This window comes from Rhodamnia argentea, chromosome 7, assembly GCF_020921035.1.
Source record: "Rhodamnia argentea isolate NSW1041297 chromosome 7, ASM2092103v1, whole genome shotgun sequence".
Taxonomy (NCBI): Eukaryota; Viridiplantae; Streptophyta; class Magnoliopsida; order Myrtales; family Myrtaceae; genus Rhodamnia; species Rhodamnia argentea.
Genome location: NC_063156.1, coordinates 23,829,923 through 23,847,159, shown reverse-complemented (window position 1 = coordinate 23,847,159; position 17,237 = coordinate 23,829,923). Strand labels below are relative to the sequence as shown.

The window sequence follows — 17,237 nt, the reverse complement described above, 5'->3', positions numbered from 1 at the left end:
GAGTCCGGTGACCCCGTTAACCTTTGTCAACACCTCATTGGTGGTGGGGTGGCAACCACAGGCCTCTTGCTTGTGTTTCTTCCTTCTTCTTCTTTTTTACTTTTTTTTTTATTTTTAAAAAATATAAAGAGGAAAAATAAATAAATAAATAAACACTTATTTGGAATTTTCCCGAATATTTATGATGAAGCCGATTCATATAAACCCTTGTCCACACGAGTATTTGAAAAAAATTCAAATAAATGTTTGAAGTGCTATCAAATAAGGACTTGAATTGGATTTTTAAAGAAGAGCCCAATCAATGATATTTTAGTTATTTATTTTTCTTAATTATGTTTTCTTTATTTTTTTCTCATGTCATTTTTTTCCTTTACTTCAACAGGCGATGCAACCCTTGACTGTGGCTAAAGAGGGCTTGGCATAGGGTTACCAATGGCCGACGAGCCCTCGACAGCCAAAGCAAAAGAAGAAGAAAAAAAATAAATAAAAAAAGAAAATGAAGAAAATGCTCTTGGTCTTGCCTTTTTTTTTTTTTTTAATAAAAGGGCATTTTATGTCTTTATTTGAGAAAATAAGATCTATTTCAACTCCTTACTTGAGAAAATGATAGCACTTGAGGTCTTTATTTGAAATTTTCCCCGAGCATTTTTCGAGATTGCTCAAGCGATAATCGTGCATATTTTTTTTTTTTTTGCCCAACGCCTGGATTTGAATCACAATAATCTAAGTGTTCAAAAAATACGAGTCATCTATTCTACTTTGTGAATTTTGTTATTCAATCTCAATCTTATGAAAATTATCTCGATAAAAAAACATCATGAAAATTACTTTTCAGGTCGCGATTAGATTCAATTCAGTTGCTCACCCCATCAGAATCCAATCCAAACCAAGCTATTAACACCCCTACTGAAAAGCACTCTTCGTTGTTCTCACATGAGCTCGAATGGCTTTGAAACTATCGAAACACATAACTTACCTAGTCAGATTGACTAGGGATATATAGCACGAGAAGATATTGGTATGAGTTCTTTCCTTCGCATGCAAGGCATAGGACAACTTGCAGTTCTGCAATGTACCGGAGTTTTATGCTTTCGATGCTTTCGTGGGTTTCGGACAAATGGAGGGTAACCAGGCGAAAATGCACATGCGACTGTGTCCTAAAGTGGCTCTTCTCGAACAACAACGTGTTTGTGCGATCAAAGTGCCCGAGATTTTCAAGACTCTCGCGAATCCCCTCGCCACGATTTTCAAAGGCCATCTGCCCAAACAGCACACGCCAAAGTTTAGGGTCCGATTATATAAAGGGAAACTGTTTTTTCGAAAATAAATTTTCGACTTTTCGATATTTAAAAGACGAAATACTAATCGATATACGGAAAAATGGAAATTATCCATTTTCGTTATCATTTGATATCTCACTTTCCCCTAATACAACCTTTGAATATTAAGAACTCTCGAATGGGCTTTAATTTGATCGTGCAAGGAGAAGCTTTATCATAAATCCCGCAAGGTAAAATAACGAGAATTGTGATCATATATTTGATGACCATTTGCTATAATTTATATTTGATAATCATGTTTTAAAACTACAACGTCTTAAATTCAAGGCGAGACAACTTTTTAAGAATTATTTCGTATAAGCCGAAGATTTGTCGAGATATTAAGGAAGCAACCCAAGTAACAGCGACATCGACACTCGACACAACACGATACGATATTATATAAAAATAGAGAATTTTGACATGTTGGAACATGCCGTATATTAAATATATGACAAGACGATAATATAACGATGAAATGCAATGCATAAAGATCATAGGTAGGTCCCGCCATGATTGCAAAAATATTTTTTGTCATTCATAATATTTGTGGTTGAGATTGTACCGTTATAATGTATTACCATCAGATTCTCAAATCCTCGATAAATTATCATATATATATGAAAATATCAACGCCGAGTTTCTTATTCTTATGTTAGGATTCATGATTAATTTTTTTTTTTAAGTGGTGGGATATATTCATTTTGGAGTGACTGATTACGTAACTTAAGTATATAGATTTTTGATAAATTTATATTTTAACTCATAATTTATTTATTTTTTAATCGAACCCATAATTTATTGAAAATGTTTAAACTTGACCTGTGTATGTCGGAAATAACATGTTGGGATGCTGGACTTACATGTTGCTAACGTATATGAAGCGTTGATCACGTGTCAATCGCATGTCGAAGAGCGGGTGCGAGCCCTAAATGGGGATTGGGACGCACGGTCGTGCCCAAATCGAGAGACCACGGGTCCAATCCAAGTCCCCTCTTCACCGCCTAGGTTTCGTTGCTGGTTCAGTTTCTTAGAACATTGTTTTACTCCCTCTCTCTCTCTCTTTCCTTTCTTCGTTTCTTCTTCTACTCAACAACTTATCCCTTCTCTCTCCCTCACTCGGACATGGCTTCTCAGTCGGCCAATCTGTGGGTTCTTCTGGGGCTCGGCATCGCCGGGATTGTGCTGATGACGAGGAAGCTGAAGCGCGCCGTCCGAGAAGACTTTGGCGCCTTCGTCCACAAGCTCCACCTCCTCCCTCCTCCGCAGCCCGCTCCTCCCAAAGCTCCTCACCCTCTCACCGGCCTCTCCTTCGCCGTCTCCGACGTGTATGAACACCTCCCCCCCCTCTCTCTCTCTCTCTCTCTCTCTCTCTCTCTTCTTCTGTTGTCGTTTCCGAGCTTTTTGTGGAGGGGATTCTGCTTCGTTGATTGCCGATGATGGTTCTATTTTGTTCCCTGAGCGTTTTTGTTCGAGCGAACTCACAAGCCACGTCTTTTTACGGCTGCGGAATGAATTGCATAATGATATTACGGACGTTTCATGTTTCCGGAGTCAGAATTGCGAGCTTATCTGGATGGTTTCCATAGCCAGTCGCGTCTTTTTCCTAATTTTTTGTCTTCGTTATGAGTTCCGAGTAGAGTTACTGGCTGAACTTGTTTGCCTGGTACTGATGGCCGCTTGAGAGGGGGAAAGAGTATGGGCTGATTGCTCTGTCTAGTAACTATTTTCCCTCTTCCCCTTAGGGATGGGAAACATCAAAGCAATACCTACTCGCAATTCATCATCATTTTGCTCTCTGCAAATATTTGTATGCAACATGGTGAAACTGACTCAGACTGTTTTTTCGGTAAACATCTTATTCCCGCAGTTTTGATATTGAGGGACATGTAACGGGGTTTGGCCATCCCGACTGGGAGAAGACGCATGAAGCAGCTGCCCGAACATCAACAGTCGTATCCACGCTCGTTGAAGGAGGCGCTACTTGTGTTGGGAAAACCGTTGTTGACGAAATGGCGTTTAGGTACGAACCCTTTCAATCGTTTGGCTGTTACCATTTAAATATGTGCTGTTGAATGTGATCTCCTCATGGTCAAAGGACTCATACATATAGTTTTCTCTGCTAGTCATCGAGCAAAAGAATCATTTTTGTTTCTTCTTTTGTATTGAATATCTTTTTGCCGACTTAATTACGTTGCCTCATGCCTACTGTTTCCCAGTATAAGTGGAGAAAATAAGCATTATGGAACACCCACAAATCCTGCAGCGACTGCACGGGTACCCGGTGGATCCTCCAGTGGAGCTGCTGTGGCAGTCGCTGCTAATCTTGTTGACTTCTCTATAGGTAAGGATATAGTGATTCTTATTGATGGCTTGCATCCGCCTTTCCACTTGTTTGTCTTCCACAGGGCATTAGCGCGTTTTATGCCTGATGTCATTCACTCATTTCACTTTTAGTCTGGCAATTGGTTTCGGTAACGAATGCAGGAGTGATTTGCAAAAACCATTTAGGAGTTACAAGTTTGAGTTGTTTAAGATAGTAGGCATGCGTGCTTATGCAGTAAATAATGTTTTGCTGAGTAATTAATTTGGAAAATACATATAATCTTGCTTGTTAGATAAGTTTCATCAAATGCTTGTTGGTCATTGCAGGTATTGATACTATAGGTGGTGTGAGAGTGCCAGCAGGATATTGTGGCGTCATAGGCTTCAGATCGTCACATGGCACCATTTCAAACATGGGAGTTCTACCTGTCTCGACAAGTTTAGACACAGTGGGTATGTGTGTCCTTGTGTTTATAATTGCAACTTACATGTATACCGACATTTGATGTCCATGGCGCCTGCATATATGACTTTTTTGACGGGGGAATTCATACATGACTCTGCACTTGGGAACCAAGATGTGTGAATGTCTTATTCTTTTCAATGAGTTGCCCTACCTAAGAGATAGGCCAAGTGTCTGTTAGCAAGACAACATATGTTGGTTATATTCTATTGCGAAGACACATGTGACCAGCAAGAAAGCTGTACTGTAACATTTACCTTTTCAATACACCTGAATTGAACGATATTAAAGTGGTGTGCTTTCCCTGGAGCATTGTTCATGTAGAAATTATTTAAAGCTAATGAGATCATGAAACTCTCTATATCTCTCTCTTTTTTTTTTAAACATTCATTGGTTCATTGTTGGCACTACTGTGAAATTGCTATTGCAGGATGGTTTGCGAAGGATCCTTCTATTCTGCGCCGAGTTGGCCATGTGCTGCTGCAAGTTCCATTTGCAGTTCAACGTAATCCAAGACAGATGATAATAGCTGATGATTGTTTTCAGTTGTTAAAGATTTCTGTAGACCGGGTTGTTCAGGTGGTTGTTAAAGCAACAGAGAAGCTGTATGGAAGTGAGTCCACTGGAAGAATGGTTTACGTTCCTCTTGATTCATTGAGTTTTTTTTTTTCCCCTCAAAATTTAATGAAGTTCATACTTCTTAGGGCAAATTTTGAAGCATGAAAATCTGGAGTCATATTTCAATTCTAAAGTTCCAAGCTTGAAAGCATTTCCTGCCAAGAAAACTAATGGTGAATTGAAAAGATCCTCTATTAGAGATCTTGCAGAAGTTGCAATGTTTGTTCAAAGGTAAGTTTTATTCAAAGGGGTGTGGATTCCTATTGTGTTTGAGTTGAATTGCTCTTTGGCATCTGTGGAACTGTGTGGATATACAATGTGAGACCAAGTTGTCCTCACTTTACAAATTTATGAAATGTTATTAGTTTAAATACCTATACTTAATAGGCCCTTTGTAAACTACAGGCATGAATTCATTACTAATCATGAAGAATGGATCCATTCGGCAAATCCTATTTTGGATGCTGTCATCTCAAAGCAGTTGCATAACATGCCACAGACAACGGAAGTGGACATTGAAAATTGCAGAGTAATTAGGAATGAATTGCGATCAGCTATCAACTCGCTGTTGAAGGTGAGGTGCTTACATGCTTGAAACATGAAGAATTGAATGCATTGGCATAACTATCGTTGCTTTTATTTTCTGGTCGATGACTCAGCCTGCTGGTTTGAACTCTGAATTGTCATATTTAATAGAGTGACTGTCTTCATGCTGCATGTTGCTTGCATTTACTTCATGTTCATCAGCCTGTCATTCAGATACAAGCATGAATAAGTCTAGTTCTTTCGTAATTTGTTATTTAATTTTATGGCCATTTTGTGTGATGATTTTTTTGGTGAATATGATAGGGAATTTAAAATTTACATGAAAATGACTTTACCAAAACTCATATAATCCTTTCCCACCTTTTACCCTCCATCCAACATGATTGTGCAGGTGTTTAGCAAAGAGGATTATAAGAGAAGTTTAGCCTGTCACGAATTAAGTACTGTATTTGTGCAGAAATTGCTTTATATTTGAATGCTGCCATATGTAAAAACTACATTCAGTTACTTATTTCTATTCTAGAAAATAGTGACTTTAGGTTTCTGCATGTTTAAGTATCAAAAGTTGCTTTTATTATTTGTCGGCTTCATGTTAAAAAATTAAAATAGATAGGCCATTAAATGCTGGATTCTTCTGGAAAAGAAGAGCTATTTACCTTTAAATCTGCCTCTTATTAATAGGATACTTTAATTCATCTTTCTTTAAAGCTATCTATAATTCCCACGCACTTTATCTTTTCTCTGAGTAGGGGGAAGAATCCTTTTTTTCACCATGGATGTGTTAGATATTTCATCGGACCGATTCTCAAGTAATTGGCACATCCAAATGCATGAGTCTCCAATATCGGGGTTCTAGTGGAGTCAAATTATAATGCATACAGCTTTACTTGTGCCATACAAAAAGCTGTTTTCTTGACATGCACTGTTATCATGAAAAGAGATTGGCATCCATAAACTTATACTGAGCCTGTGTGTCTTATACCTTGCGATTCCTAATTTCCATTCATCTCATGTTGGGCTATTTTACTAAACAGAGCATAAATGAGCTTGTCTTTTAGCAATAACATTTTTGTAGTATTTGTTGGCCTTAATTCTTTTATTTTTTGTATATTTCTTTATTATTGTAAAGGATGATGGAATTCTAGTTATTCCTACCGTTGCTGACCCTCCTCCAAAACTCGGGGGGAAAGAGCTGCAATCAGAAGATTACCAGAGCCGCGTTTTTAGTTTGTTGAGTATTTCCAGTGTATCTGGTTGCTGTCAGGTCATCTCTCTCTCTCTCTCTCTCTCTCTCTCTCTCTCTGGGGGCTTAGCTAAGGAGCACACTATTTCACGCACAATGTCTGACCCTAAAGAATGTTACGTGGGAAGTTACTTCTATATTTAGTTGGCTTCTATTGGAAAGATTGCTTTGATATAGAGGTAGACTATTTTAGTATCCTTAAACCTTCTCACCAAATGCTTTTCTCTTATCAGGTCTCATTACCTGTGGGATTTCATGAAAAGTGTCCACTCTCTGTGTCTCTCATAGCAAGGAATGGGGGGGATCGGTTTTTATTGGACACAGTTAATGCCATGTACGCAACCTTGCAAGAACAGGCTGACATAGCCAGCAAGTCAAAACCAACAAAAAACGCTGTTACACGGGAAAACTCAGCTGAAATTGCAAAAGAGAAGGTCCATTCTAGTTTTCTTTTTTCCCTCCATTACAAGCTTTGATTGGATTGTGAGAAATGTGAGAGTGAGATTCCCTCAAATCATGAGTGAAAATTTCTTTTGAATCAATGTTTCTTCTTGCTAAGGACATAGGCAAGGAAAAAGGAAAAGGAACAGTGAAGATGTCAACCCAAAGGGTTACATATGACTTTTGGTTATTTACTTGTGTAACAGTGAAGCGAATTTTCTTGTGCAATTTTTAACTTTTTATCTCGTCTTGGGATTGTTGGAACAATTGAGTACTGAAAATTTTGGGTGATGATGTAATTTGTATAGAAAACGTATTGGTTTATATGTTTGCTTAATATTAACTTTGCGTTAATTTGATTGTGATAGAGAAAGATGTCTAAAAGACTACTCTGATGTGCCTCGTGTTTCTCATTTCGAATCTGACCATCTTTTGCGTCATTTCTAGGGAAACCAAGCTTTTAAAGAAAAACAGTGGCAGAAGGCAATTAGTTTTTATACGGAAGCTATCAAGCTAAGTGGCAATAATGCTACATATTATAGTAACCGGGCAGCAGCATATCTAGAACTCGGAAGGTACCATCATGGTTGATCTTAAAGCTTCAATATGTATAAATATCATGTCTTGGAAAACTTATGTTCTAGTTATACTTTGACTTCTCTGATTTTCAGTTATCTTCAGGCTGAGGCAGATTCTACAAAAGCCATCAGTCTTGATAAAAAGGTAACCTTCTTCTTGAGAACAGTCAGTGTAAAGCTCAGTGATAGCGTCTTAGGCCCTGTTTTTCATGTTTCTGTTACAGTGACGAGAGATGCAGTGTTCCTAAGATGTAGTTGTGGAGTTTGCAAGACAGAATGAATCAGTTGGAACACTGATGTTCTATTGATCCAGGTGTTTTATCTAAGGGGTTAGTTAGTTTCTTCAAATGGCAGCTTAGAGAAAACTTAGTCCCCCTCCTTTTTCCTGGCATAGGAAGTTCCATAAAAAAGGAAACAAAATCATGTTATTTTTATTATTTTTCTTCCAAGGATGTTCTAAATATCAGAATGTTAGATCCTGCTAGGTGGTTTTGATGCAAGTTTGTCCTTCAAATGGGTCGTCTTCTGGAGCATGATCCCTTTATTATCATGCTGGGAGTCTAGATCTTTCCAAACAGCGACAGCAGGATAAATGATCAGCAGCTATAATGTGGACCAACTTGCATATTAGTCTCTGGTGACGTATATAATGGAAAGTAGAAATTGTTAATTGTCATTTTGCGCAACACATAATTTTTGTGGGAAGTAAGTTTTCTGGCAAACGGGAATCCTGGAGTCTTATTTCCTGTATAAATTTGGATACAAATTATCTTTCGTCCCGAGATTTTTCTATATTTCTTTCCCTTCCCATGTGCGTGAATGCATGTGTAGATATTACTAAGATAGACAAGTACTTTTTCTGGTTGTATCTTAAAAAGTCTTATAACCTTTCCCTGAGTTTTGGGTTTTTATAAAATCTCCAGAACGTAAAGGCCTACTTGCGTCGGGGCACAGCGAGAGAGATGCTTGGCTACTACCAGGACGCAATTGAAGGTAAGCAACTGGATCTCATGAGGTTCAATTTGTAATATTGCTGATTTGATCTATATGCTAAGTAATGTTTGTTAGCCATGAGCTACAGATTGAATAAAAACCTAGGAAACACGGGCTCCTATTTGGACTGATGCGTTAGTCTAAATAATCTTGGTCAATCTAAAAGGCAAAAGTTTAGTGTAAAATAACATTTATTTCGTGGGAATGTTGGATTGTAGATCTTAGAGGAATACAACGTGATTGAATGGGTAATTTTGTTACTTGACTAAGTAGTTTCTTAATTTTCAGCAAAAAGAAAAGAAAAGAAAAGAAAAGAGAAGAACAAGGCACTTTTTGACACAATAGTGGTTCATGCCAAGTTGTTTGGACAGTCCTCTGTTAGGATCATAGAGAAAACTGAATATTGATTCGCTCTAATCAAATGCTCTATACCATTCGACTAAGAGTACACTACGGGGCATATTGCTAGCTATATCATGTCTTGATGACTAAAGGTTTCTTCCTCTTTACTTGTTGCAGACTTCAGCTATGCACTGGTTCTCGAACCAACAAACAAAAGAGCATCACTTTCTGCTGAGCGATTGAGGAAGTTGTTTCTGTAGGCGTAAACTGGTCTGGCCGAGCTTCTGTGATTTTTGAGTGCGGGGTTCTCATCTTGCATCCTGCACCAGCTCCATTCTGCATCGAGGAATCCAATTTGCTGATACAGCCACCCGCATGCACGGTTCATCGGTTAAATCTTGAATGCCAACATTCCATTCAGCATGCTAGGTAGCAAAGATGAGGACCATTTTTTCGCCCCGATGGTAGAGTTGAGGTCAAAAGAGGGTATACGTTCTTGAATTCTTGTTCAGCAGGTCTTGTTCTTTTCGAGCCAATTTGTATGTATGATCCAATTTTGTTTTGGTTGACATATTTCACTTGAGTTGGTAAGTCGAGCTATGAGGCAACTTCTTTGTCTGCTCAACCCCTTAATTCTTCAACCCCCACCCCCAAAAAAAAAAAAATTTCATACTTCTCATAATTATTATTGTAACAGCTTTTTTTTGTTTTGCTAATTAACTTTGTGCCTTCTGTTTTCACTGCTTCTTAACTAACTACCCTCTATGGTATTTCGGTGCTGGTGTATCCGGGGCACTGTATAAGGAACTTCTCCTTTCATTTGTGATTTGATCATTGTATTTTAACCATCATGGTCATGCATTCTCCACCCCCCGGGATTAAAGAGAAAATCTGCTCAAGTCTGCCCAGACGGATGCCTCCACGTTTGACACACAACTCTTTAAGATCTTCACAAGCAGCCTTGTTTTTTTCCTTCTTTTCTGTTCTTTTCTTCCGATTGATGCATTTTCTAGTACTTAGAACTAAATTCCACTTGTTTTAAGGTGGATGTTCTTTTGACGCGGCCCTAAGTATCTAATCTCATCCCTGGTCACGAATTTATATGCTGTAAGGAGACAGATGAGTTCATTCAGGATGCAAAAAGAATCAGCACAATCGTGTGTGATTGCGAGTTGCTGAATATCTAACCTAAGTGGGGCTGATGCGAAAATAAGAATCTCAAGAAACTGGAGGATACGTTCTTCACATTCCGGATTCATCTGGATTAGGAAGAACGAAGTGCGCTCTACATTGAAAAGGGATACCAGGGTAAGGGAAGACAACATAAAGAGCAAACAAAAATCTTCAACTCACCAAAGAAGCAACTCATCCTGTGCGGTGCCGTGTTGTAAGCCGAGCATTAGTCATCCAAGGATCTTTGAGTATGTCGTCATTCGCAGTCCATGAGCTCCTCTAGTTGTTCATCAGTCCACTGCAGGAGCGAAGTTCTTGAACTAAGCCGCTGTTGCTTCCTCATTCCATCTACGCTAACGCCATCTTTATCATCAGAAACTTCCGCAATGCCCAACCTGTTGTCGTTGCACTTGGTGTTTTCTGACGTAGAACAATGCATTGTCTCGCCACTCCTAGCTGCCCTAAATTGGCTTGTCTCGTCATGTGCCGCAGGGGATGGTTCGTTTACCACAGAAACGTCATGGTTTCTGCTAGTTTGGTCGCTGCAAGAGTCGGTCCCTTTTACCCCGCCAGACTGTTCATACTGCGTATTAGTAGCTTGCTTTAAACTACTCAAGATTCCCTCTATTCTCCCCCTTAACTGGGACGATGCTTTCTCTTCCGTGCTGGATTTTTCCCGAATCTCTGCCAACCCAAGTCTTAATCAGTAAAACAATAGTGTATTGAAAACGCTTCAAGAACTTAAGAGGGATTTTTCCCAATAGAGCAAATAAGACTGAAGACCTACCCAAACTGGAAGAACGTTCTTTAGCTGGGGGAGAACAATTCTCTTTTGATGGAGGTCCACCGTCCTTAGCGATGACCTGTGGGATTTATTTATTGATTTTTGTGCAAGTTTTTGCAAAATTGCAGAGTCAATTTTCGCAAGGTCTTTGGAACTTGTTAATTCAGACTGAAAGTTTGTTGTCAGTAACAAGAAAATCAAGATTCAGCAAGAACTCTCCCCCAAGTGGTCCAAAATCTACCACATGAACCGAGAGTGGCAATAACCAGGGGTTGTCGAGATTCATGACAAAAGAAAATCATGCCGACAAAATGCTGCCATATAGATTCCAGACACATGCTGAGTTAGCATACCTTTATTATGTTGTTCAAAGTTATGTTGAGATAGCGAGTGCAGCGTGAAGGTGAAAACACTGCAACCTGAAACAAAGCACAACAATGAGAAGAATCAGAAACGCAAAAATTAAAGAAACTCGAGAAGCAAAAAGCTCCACTAACTAGCATATATTAAAGCATGTAATAAGTGATTGTCATGCAACTGATAAAATCAAATAAGATAATGGCAACACTGGTTTAAATTTTTTGCTAATGTGATTGATATAACCTTCTGAAGAATTAGAACTGCACCAACAGATATCTCCTGTGCAAAACCCTTCCCTCTCAGAACTTTGTGATGAATAGTAGCGCCAACTGTACCTGTTGGATCCTGAGATTTTCAACACCACATTCATAAGTTCCATATTCTGCTTAGAAGCCATCCCGAGTATAATGAAAAGCCCATCAATTTAAGTAGTATGAACTGGGTATACCTTAAGTGTCACCATCATATCACCATGGCCATTTGGAGTGCAAGATTTGACAATTGCAACGACCTAATCACATCCAAACAACAATCAGACAAAGGATGATTCCAAATGATACTTGACACAGCTCTGGAAGTCTCCTATTGACTATAACAAAGCAAAGGCGGTTGAAATTTCTTATTTTCACTTTTCACCAGAAATCAGAAGACCAGTCTCCTTAGTACTGTCAAAATATTTCGTAGATTTTATGAAGAAATATACTTTCCATTTGCAAGTTCTGAGATTCGCTTTGCATTTGGGACTAGGAATGGGTGTGCGTGTGTCCGGTATCCTATTATGCCCTGATTTTTGATATAGTCAAATTCTTCCAAACCATTTGTGAATATAAGCCAGTAGCCAAATCAAGTAAATTTCTTGAATAGCTATTCCTTGCTCCCTTTTCCTCCATTTACTATTTGTCAACTTTCGCATTTATCTAGTTGAAAATCCTAGCATTCATCTCAGCAATTGAAGTTGGATAAAGAATCTGAAGACCTGAGACACTTTATCAGGGACAGTTCCTCTCTTAATGGAGCACAAAGGCGTCCCAATGGCCACACCATCACCATCCACCAACCCTAACAATAGAATCAACCAGCGAAAGCATTACAAACTCGCCATCTAACAACTGGAAAACATAAATCCAAACGCACAAAATCGTCAAGTCACCATCTCAAATTGGTCAGTCAAAAACCCTCGTTGACTCGATACCATAACCTCAATACCTTGTTGCCGCACGAATTCCACTGCACATACCCACGGATCGAGCGTGAAATCGCCACCGTCCTCATCCACATTCTCCAGAGCCCTCCTTATATACTCCTGTGTAGGAATCGCAGTCACATCCTCCTCCTCCTCCTCCTCGCCTCCAGCTCTGGGAAAACCCTCCGACAAACCCCGAGCTCTCCGCTGCATCGCCGCTTGAACTGCTTCGGCCGGTCCTGGTATTCTCCGCTCACCCTTCGCCTCTTCTCTTCTTGGCGAAGACTCGAGAGGAGGGAGGGAGACCGAGTTCGGGGATTGAGGGGCTTGGGAAACTAGGGCTTGCGGGCTGGGATGCTGCGACTGGGGGTTGGGAGGAGCGACGAGAGCAGGGGCGAAGAAACGATGAGGAAATTGGGGGTTCAATTAGGGTTTGATGGCGCTTGGGAGGGCGTCGAAACGTGGAGAGGTCTGAGTCATCGGCGTCAAGTGCCTCCCATGTCTCCTCCATTGATCGCCTTCCGTCGAGCTCCGTCGCGACGATGTGGTTTTCATCGTCAGAGAGGATCGTGCGGAAAGCGCGGGAAAAGAGACAATTTATATTCGGCCTATTTTCAAAGAAGTCCCTGACTTTGCGCATTTCTATCCATTTTAGCCCCCAACTTTGAAACTTGTCCAAAAGATGTACAAATTTTAAGTTTTTTTGTATCAATTTTAGGCACTATTGTTAGTTTTGTTAGAGACTGAGCGGTTCAAGTAGAACCCGCATGTCGGAATAGGTTCAATTTTTGAAACCCGAAACCTACCATGCATATCATGAAGACTAAACCCTACCCTATCATAGGTTTCAAAGTCGATTTTAAAGTCTACCCAAGTTTCACATATATTTTTAATTAAACAATTATAGTGAATAATCACATTATGATAACTACTTGTTGCTATAATCAATTGACCACTATTCATATTTAGACATACGAACAAATATGAAATATTCTTTAAAAAAAAAACAAATATGAAATATTAACAAAGTAAAAGTTTTGGTTATAAATATTGCAAAAAATAAAATCTTAGATTAATAGTTTCAAATTACACATTCATCATCGGACACTATAAAATACCACAAGATCGCGCGAGATATATACTAAGAAAAACATAAAAACTCGTTACAACTTATAGATCTTAGGTTATAGACTTCGGGTTCTACCTATCTAGAACTTGAAACATATCTATCGGAACATGTTTTTTAATTTTTGAAACTTGAAACTTAACTTACATATTTTGAAATTTGAAAATAAATAGGTTCCTCACCGATCCATTTTCTAGGATTTCAGGTTAATCTGAAATCATGCTTACCTCTAGTATTTGCCGTAAGTGGAATAATAAATGTTTAACAACATGTTCAACAAAAACCAAATATAGCAATCTTCTGCTTCGCCCTTCATGACTTCCAATCAAACTCTATGTCCACTCAAAAGCACACAAGAATATGGCATCCGGTCGTTCCTCTTCTTCGTTTCCAGGAATTTCGGTCCTCCTCCTCCTCCTCATCTCTCTCTCTCTCTGGTAAAATTTACCAGGGAATGGACAGCCATTTCCCCCATCGTTAGGCTTGCTCGATCCACCTCAAGAACATCAAGGTAGGAAAAAGGCGTTCGATCTGTTCTCAAGTTTCCCGTTTTGTCATATGCATCTTGATGATTCCAGTTTCACTCCCACATCAAAAAGATTCATTCTTTCTGTGTGCCCTTTTGTAGGGAGATTCTTGGGGGGGCATGTAAGGAAAGGGGAAGAGAGAGACCAAGAATGTCGTCGTCCCCAACAACGAGGCCTTCCTCAGGAACATCTCTCATGGAGAGCTTGCTGGGTCTTCTCAGAATCCGCGTCCGGCGGGGTATTAATCTCGCCGTCCGAGATGTCCGCACCAGCGACCCCTACATCGTCATCAAGATGGGTAAACAGGTCCTGTCATCGTTCTTTTTTCCCTTTTCTCATCTCAATTTCACATTGCTATGCGGATTGTGTTCGTGTGAATGAGGTAGTATCCTCGTTAGCTTGTCGGAAATTAACATGTCAGAAAGTAATTGGGTTCAGTGTGATGCGTATGGGAATGTGTGGCCCGAATTCGAAGCAGAAGGCTCGCGATTTGAGTAGTTTGCTTCATATGGTGTGAATGAATTCCTTCTTTTGTTATCGATGCCCTTTACTTGTTGGACTGAGGAAATATTGTTTCCATGCAGAAACTGAAAACTCGCGTAATCAAGAAGGACATTAATCCGGAGTGGAATGAAGATCTTACTCTCTCTGTTTCAGATCCTGATGTTCCTATCAAACTGGTGAGACTCGTGGCTCCAAATTACATTACACTAGACCGCTTTTCTCAGCATTTCCAATGAAATCGTGTGGTCTGAAGTTGAAAGATTCACCCCTAAGGTTTTGATTTATGTTGCCTTTTGTTGATCTATTGGTTGAAAGATATGAATGTAGTCTGAAGTTGAAAGATTCATGCCAAAGGTTTGATATGTGTTGCCTTTTGCTGATCTATTGGTTAGAAGATGTGAACTCACGGTTGTTCAAACTTTTAATTACAAAAGAAATGTGGCTGGGAACAGATAGAGTAATCAATTTGCCTTTGCCTTTTCGGATATGTTGCTGTTATTCACATGAGACTCTAATAAGGACAGTTGCAAACAGCTATGGACAAACTCATCTGCAATTTTTTTCTTATTTGAAAACTCCAGGGGCACGAGCACAGAAGCCCGGCCATCTGCATCTTTTACGCATGCTTCTCCATCTTGTTATGTAATGTCGACTAGAGCAAACATATATGATGAAAGAATCCATAGTAGTCCTCACTAGATGATCAGTTTGGTTTGCACGGCGCTCTTAATATTTGAACTTTAGAACCAATTTGTTCCAACAAATGAAACATGTGACTTCAAGAACATGTTGATGCCACAAAAAGCACCTCATTGGATAGCTTAACTGTTGATACATCCTTGCGCCTTTCTTTTTCTATGTTTGAGAAATTTGGCATTTGCTGTGCTATTATTCTTATAAATGTTGTAACGGTGGATAGCTACTAGAAAAAATGCTGTAAGAACGATACCTTGTGGGTCAAATAATGATGTAATGCTACCTAGAATTTGTAACCTCCGTGAACCCTATTACAGTTGTTAAAGATCCTTACTCTTTTCCTCGCTTTGAAAGTTGATGAAAGTCGAACAACAGGAGTCTATGCTTTAAGCTGCATAAAAGTGGTCTGCAGGACATTAATGGAGTTAGTATTAGTTTTGGCCTAATCCATCTCTCAATTTTTTGCTTGATTTTTCAGGCAGTTTACGATCACGACACGTTCACCAAGGACGACATAATGGGGGATGCGGAGTTTGGCATTAACGCATTCATAGATGCCCTGAGGATGGACTTGCAAGGTCTCCCAAGCGGCACGATAATATCCAGAGTACAGCCGTGTAGGAAGAACTGCCTCTCCGAAGAGAGCTGCATCTTATGGAGCGAAGGGAGGATCGTCCAGGACATGTGTCTCAGACTTAAAAATGTCGAATGCGGGGAGGTGGAAATCCAGTTGCAGTGGATCGACCTTCCCGGTGCCAAGGTTCTGTAGAGGGATTTTCGAGGGACATGCCATTTCGAGGTAATTTGAGCGCCTGGCGCCCTCTCGTAATTGGATCTCTATGATGGATTGTTACCTGTATCTGGATAATAGCAGGAACGAGAATCACTCATCAGAAACAAGCGAAATGAGAATTTGAGCACCCTTTGCTTCTCCGGCCATATACCGGTGGTCCGTCTTTCCATCATTTGCCGTACGAGGAAGAGTTTGCCGTTAGGTTCTGCTCTTCTGGGTTATCCAAGGGACAAGCTTTGACCATTTAAGGCCAGTTTAAACACCCCTTTCCTTTTACTGGTGTTGGACTATTTCGCAATTCCCAGCCCCCGACATGAGCAACGTCGCAGTTTTTTCATGCGATTCCCCATTAGAATTGTTTGCGTTCTTGCGGCGTTCCGTCTAAGTCTTTGTGATCACACATCAGACATTGAATCGCGGGTGCGGATCAATGACTCGATGACTCGTCTCTCCCCTTCTCTCCTATCGCAAATTCACTCTCTGTCTGTCGCTCCGTCAATTCATCGCGGCCCCGATTGTCGGATTTGCCATCCGAAACCACCTTCTAAAGTCGCCGCCGACCGTTTATTTTCAAGAGCCAATGAAAATCGCCGTAGCTTTTGGACAAAGGTAGAAAAAGGGAAGAACTCGACATGCCTTGTCTTCTTAGCTTTACCGTTAAGAAAATCTTCTACCTTTCAAGGGCAGCACGTGTGCATGGCCCAAATGGACAAAATAATAGCACGTGTGGAGGGGCAAACTATTAGGTATTCTTAGCCGACATCGTCCTCGTGCTTTGACAACAAAAGGCCCTTTTTCTCTTAAGGAAGTAGGGTTGGTTACATGGATTCTCGTACTAACATTAGGCTTCCTATTTATAAAAGCTTTCGCGCATGCGCTAAGCACGCGAAATTACTTTTATGTACTTTTGTATGATATTAACTTTACATCTAGTTCTACCCCAAAAAAAAAAAAAAAAAAACTTTACGTCTAGAACTTACTTTTATACTATGGAATGTGGAAGTAGTAAAGTACACATCCATACCATCATTTTTGTTGTTGGGGAGAATTATAAAAAAAATCCCTAAACTTATTGTAATTTTGCTAATTCCATCTTAAACTTTTTTTTTATAATTAAGTTATAAACCTTTTGTAATTGTGCAAATTTCAGTCCGTTTGGCCGGCCGATCATGACGAGGCACCGTTGGCGCCGAAATGGAAAAATTTTAATAAAATTTTAATAT

The 17,237-nt window shown here is 39.7% G+C and overlaps 3 protein-coding genes across 3 annotated transcripts; 2 read left to right on the top strand and 1 right to left on the bottom strand.

Moving 5' to 3' along the window:
• Positions 1-2,367: 2,367 nt before the first annotated feature.
• LOC115734635 (outer envelope protein 64, chloroplastic) lies at positions 2,368-9,493 on the top strand. The gene is made up of 13 exons (XM_030665498.2): positions 2,368-2,647; positions 3,190-3,342; positions 3,539-3,663; positions 3,972-4,097; positions 4,538-4,720; positions 4,812-4,956; positions 5,131-5,299; positions 6,401-6,535; positions 6,748-6,948; positions 7,403-7,530; positions 7,627-7,678; positions 8,457-8,526; positions 9,046-9,493. Exons 1-13 carry the CDS (start codon positions 2,445-2,447, stop codon positions 9,126-9,128), a joined length of 1,773 nt encoding a protein of 590 aa, XP_030521358.2. The 5' UTR covers positions 2,368-2,444; the 3' UTR covers positions 9,129-9,493.
• Positions 9,494-9,636: 143 nt separating this feature from the next.
• LOC115734636 lies at positions 9,637-12,950 on the bottom strand. Its single transcript, XM_030665500.2, has 7 exons — positions 12,392-12,950; positions 12,162-12,244; positions 11,634-11,696; positions 11,429-11,530; positions 11,179-11,244; positions 10,829-10,904; positions 9,637-10,725 (listed from the first exon to the last, which is right to left on the bottom strand). The coding sequence occupies exons 1-7, from the start codon at positions 12,579-12,581 to the stop codon at positions 10,298-10,300; spliced, it is 1,008 nt and encodes a 335-aa protein (XP_030521360.2). The 5' UTR covers positions 12,582-12,950; the 3' UTR covers positions 9,637-10,297.
• Positions 12,951-13,776: 826 nt separating this feature from the next.
• On the top strand, positions 13,777-16,630 carry LOC115734638 (protein C2-DOMAIN ABA-RELATED 4-like). Its single transcript, XM_030665502.2, has 4 exons — positions 13,777-14,005; positions 14,123-14,327; positions 14,606-14,701; positions 15,700-16,630. The coding sequence occupies exons 1-4, from the start codon at positions 13,809-13,811 to the stop codon at positions 15,988-15,990; spliced, it is 789 nt and encodes a 262-aa protein (XP_030521362.2). The 5' UTR covers positions 13,777-13,808; the 3' UTR covers positions 15,991-16,630.
• The last annotated feature ends 607 nt before the right edge of the window (positions 16,631-17,237 follow it).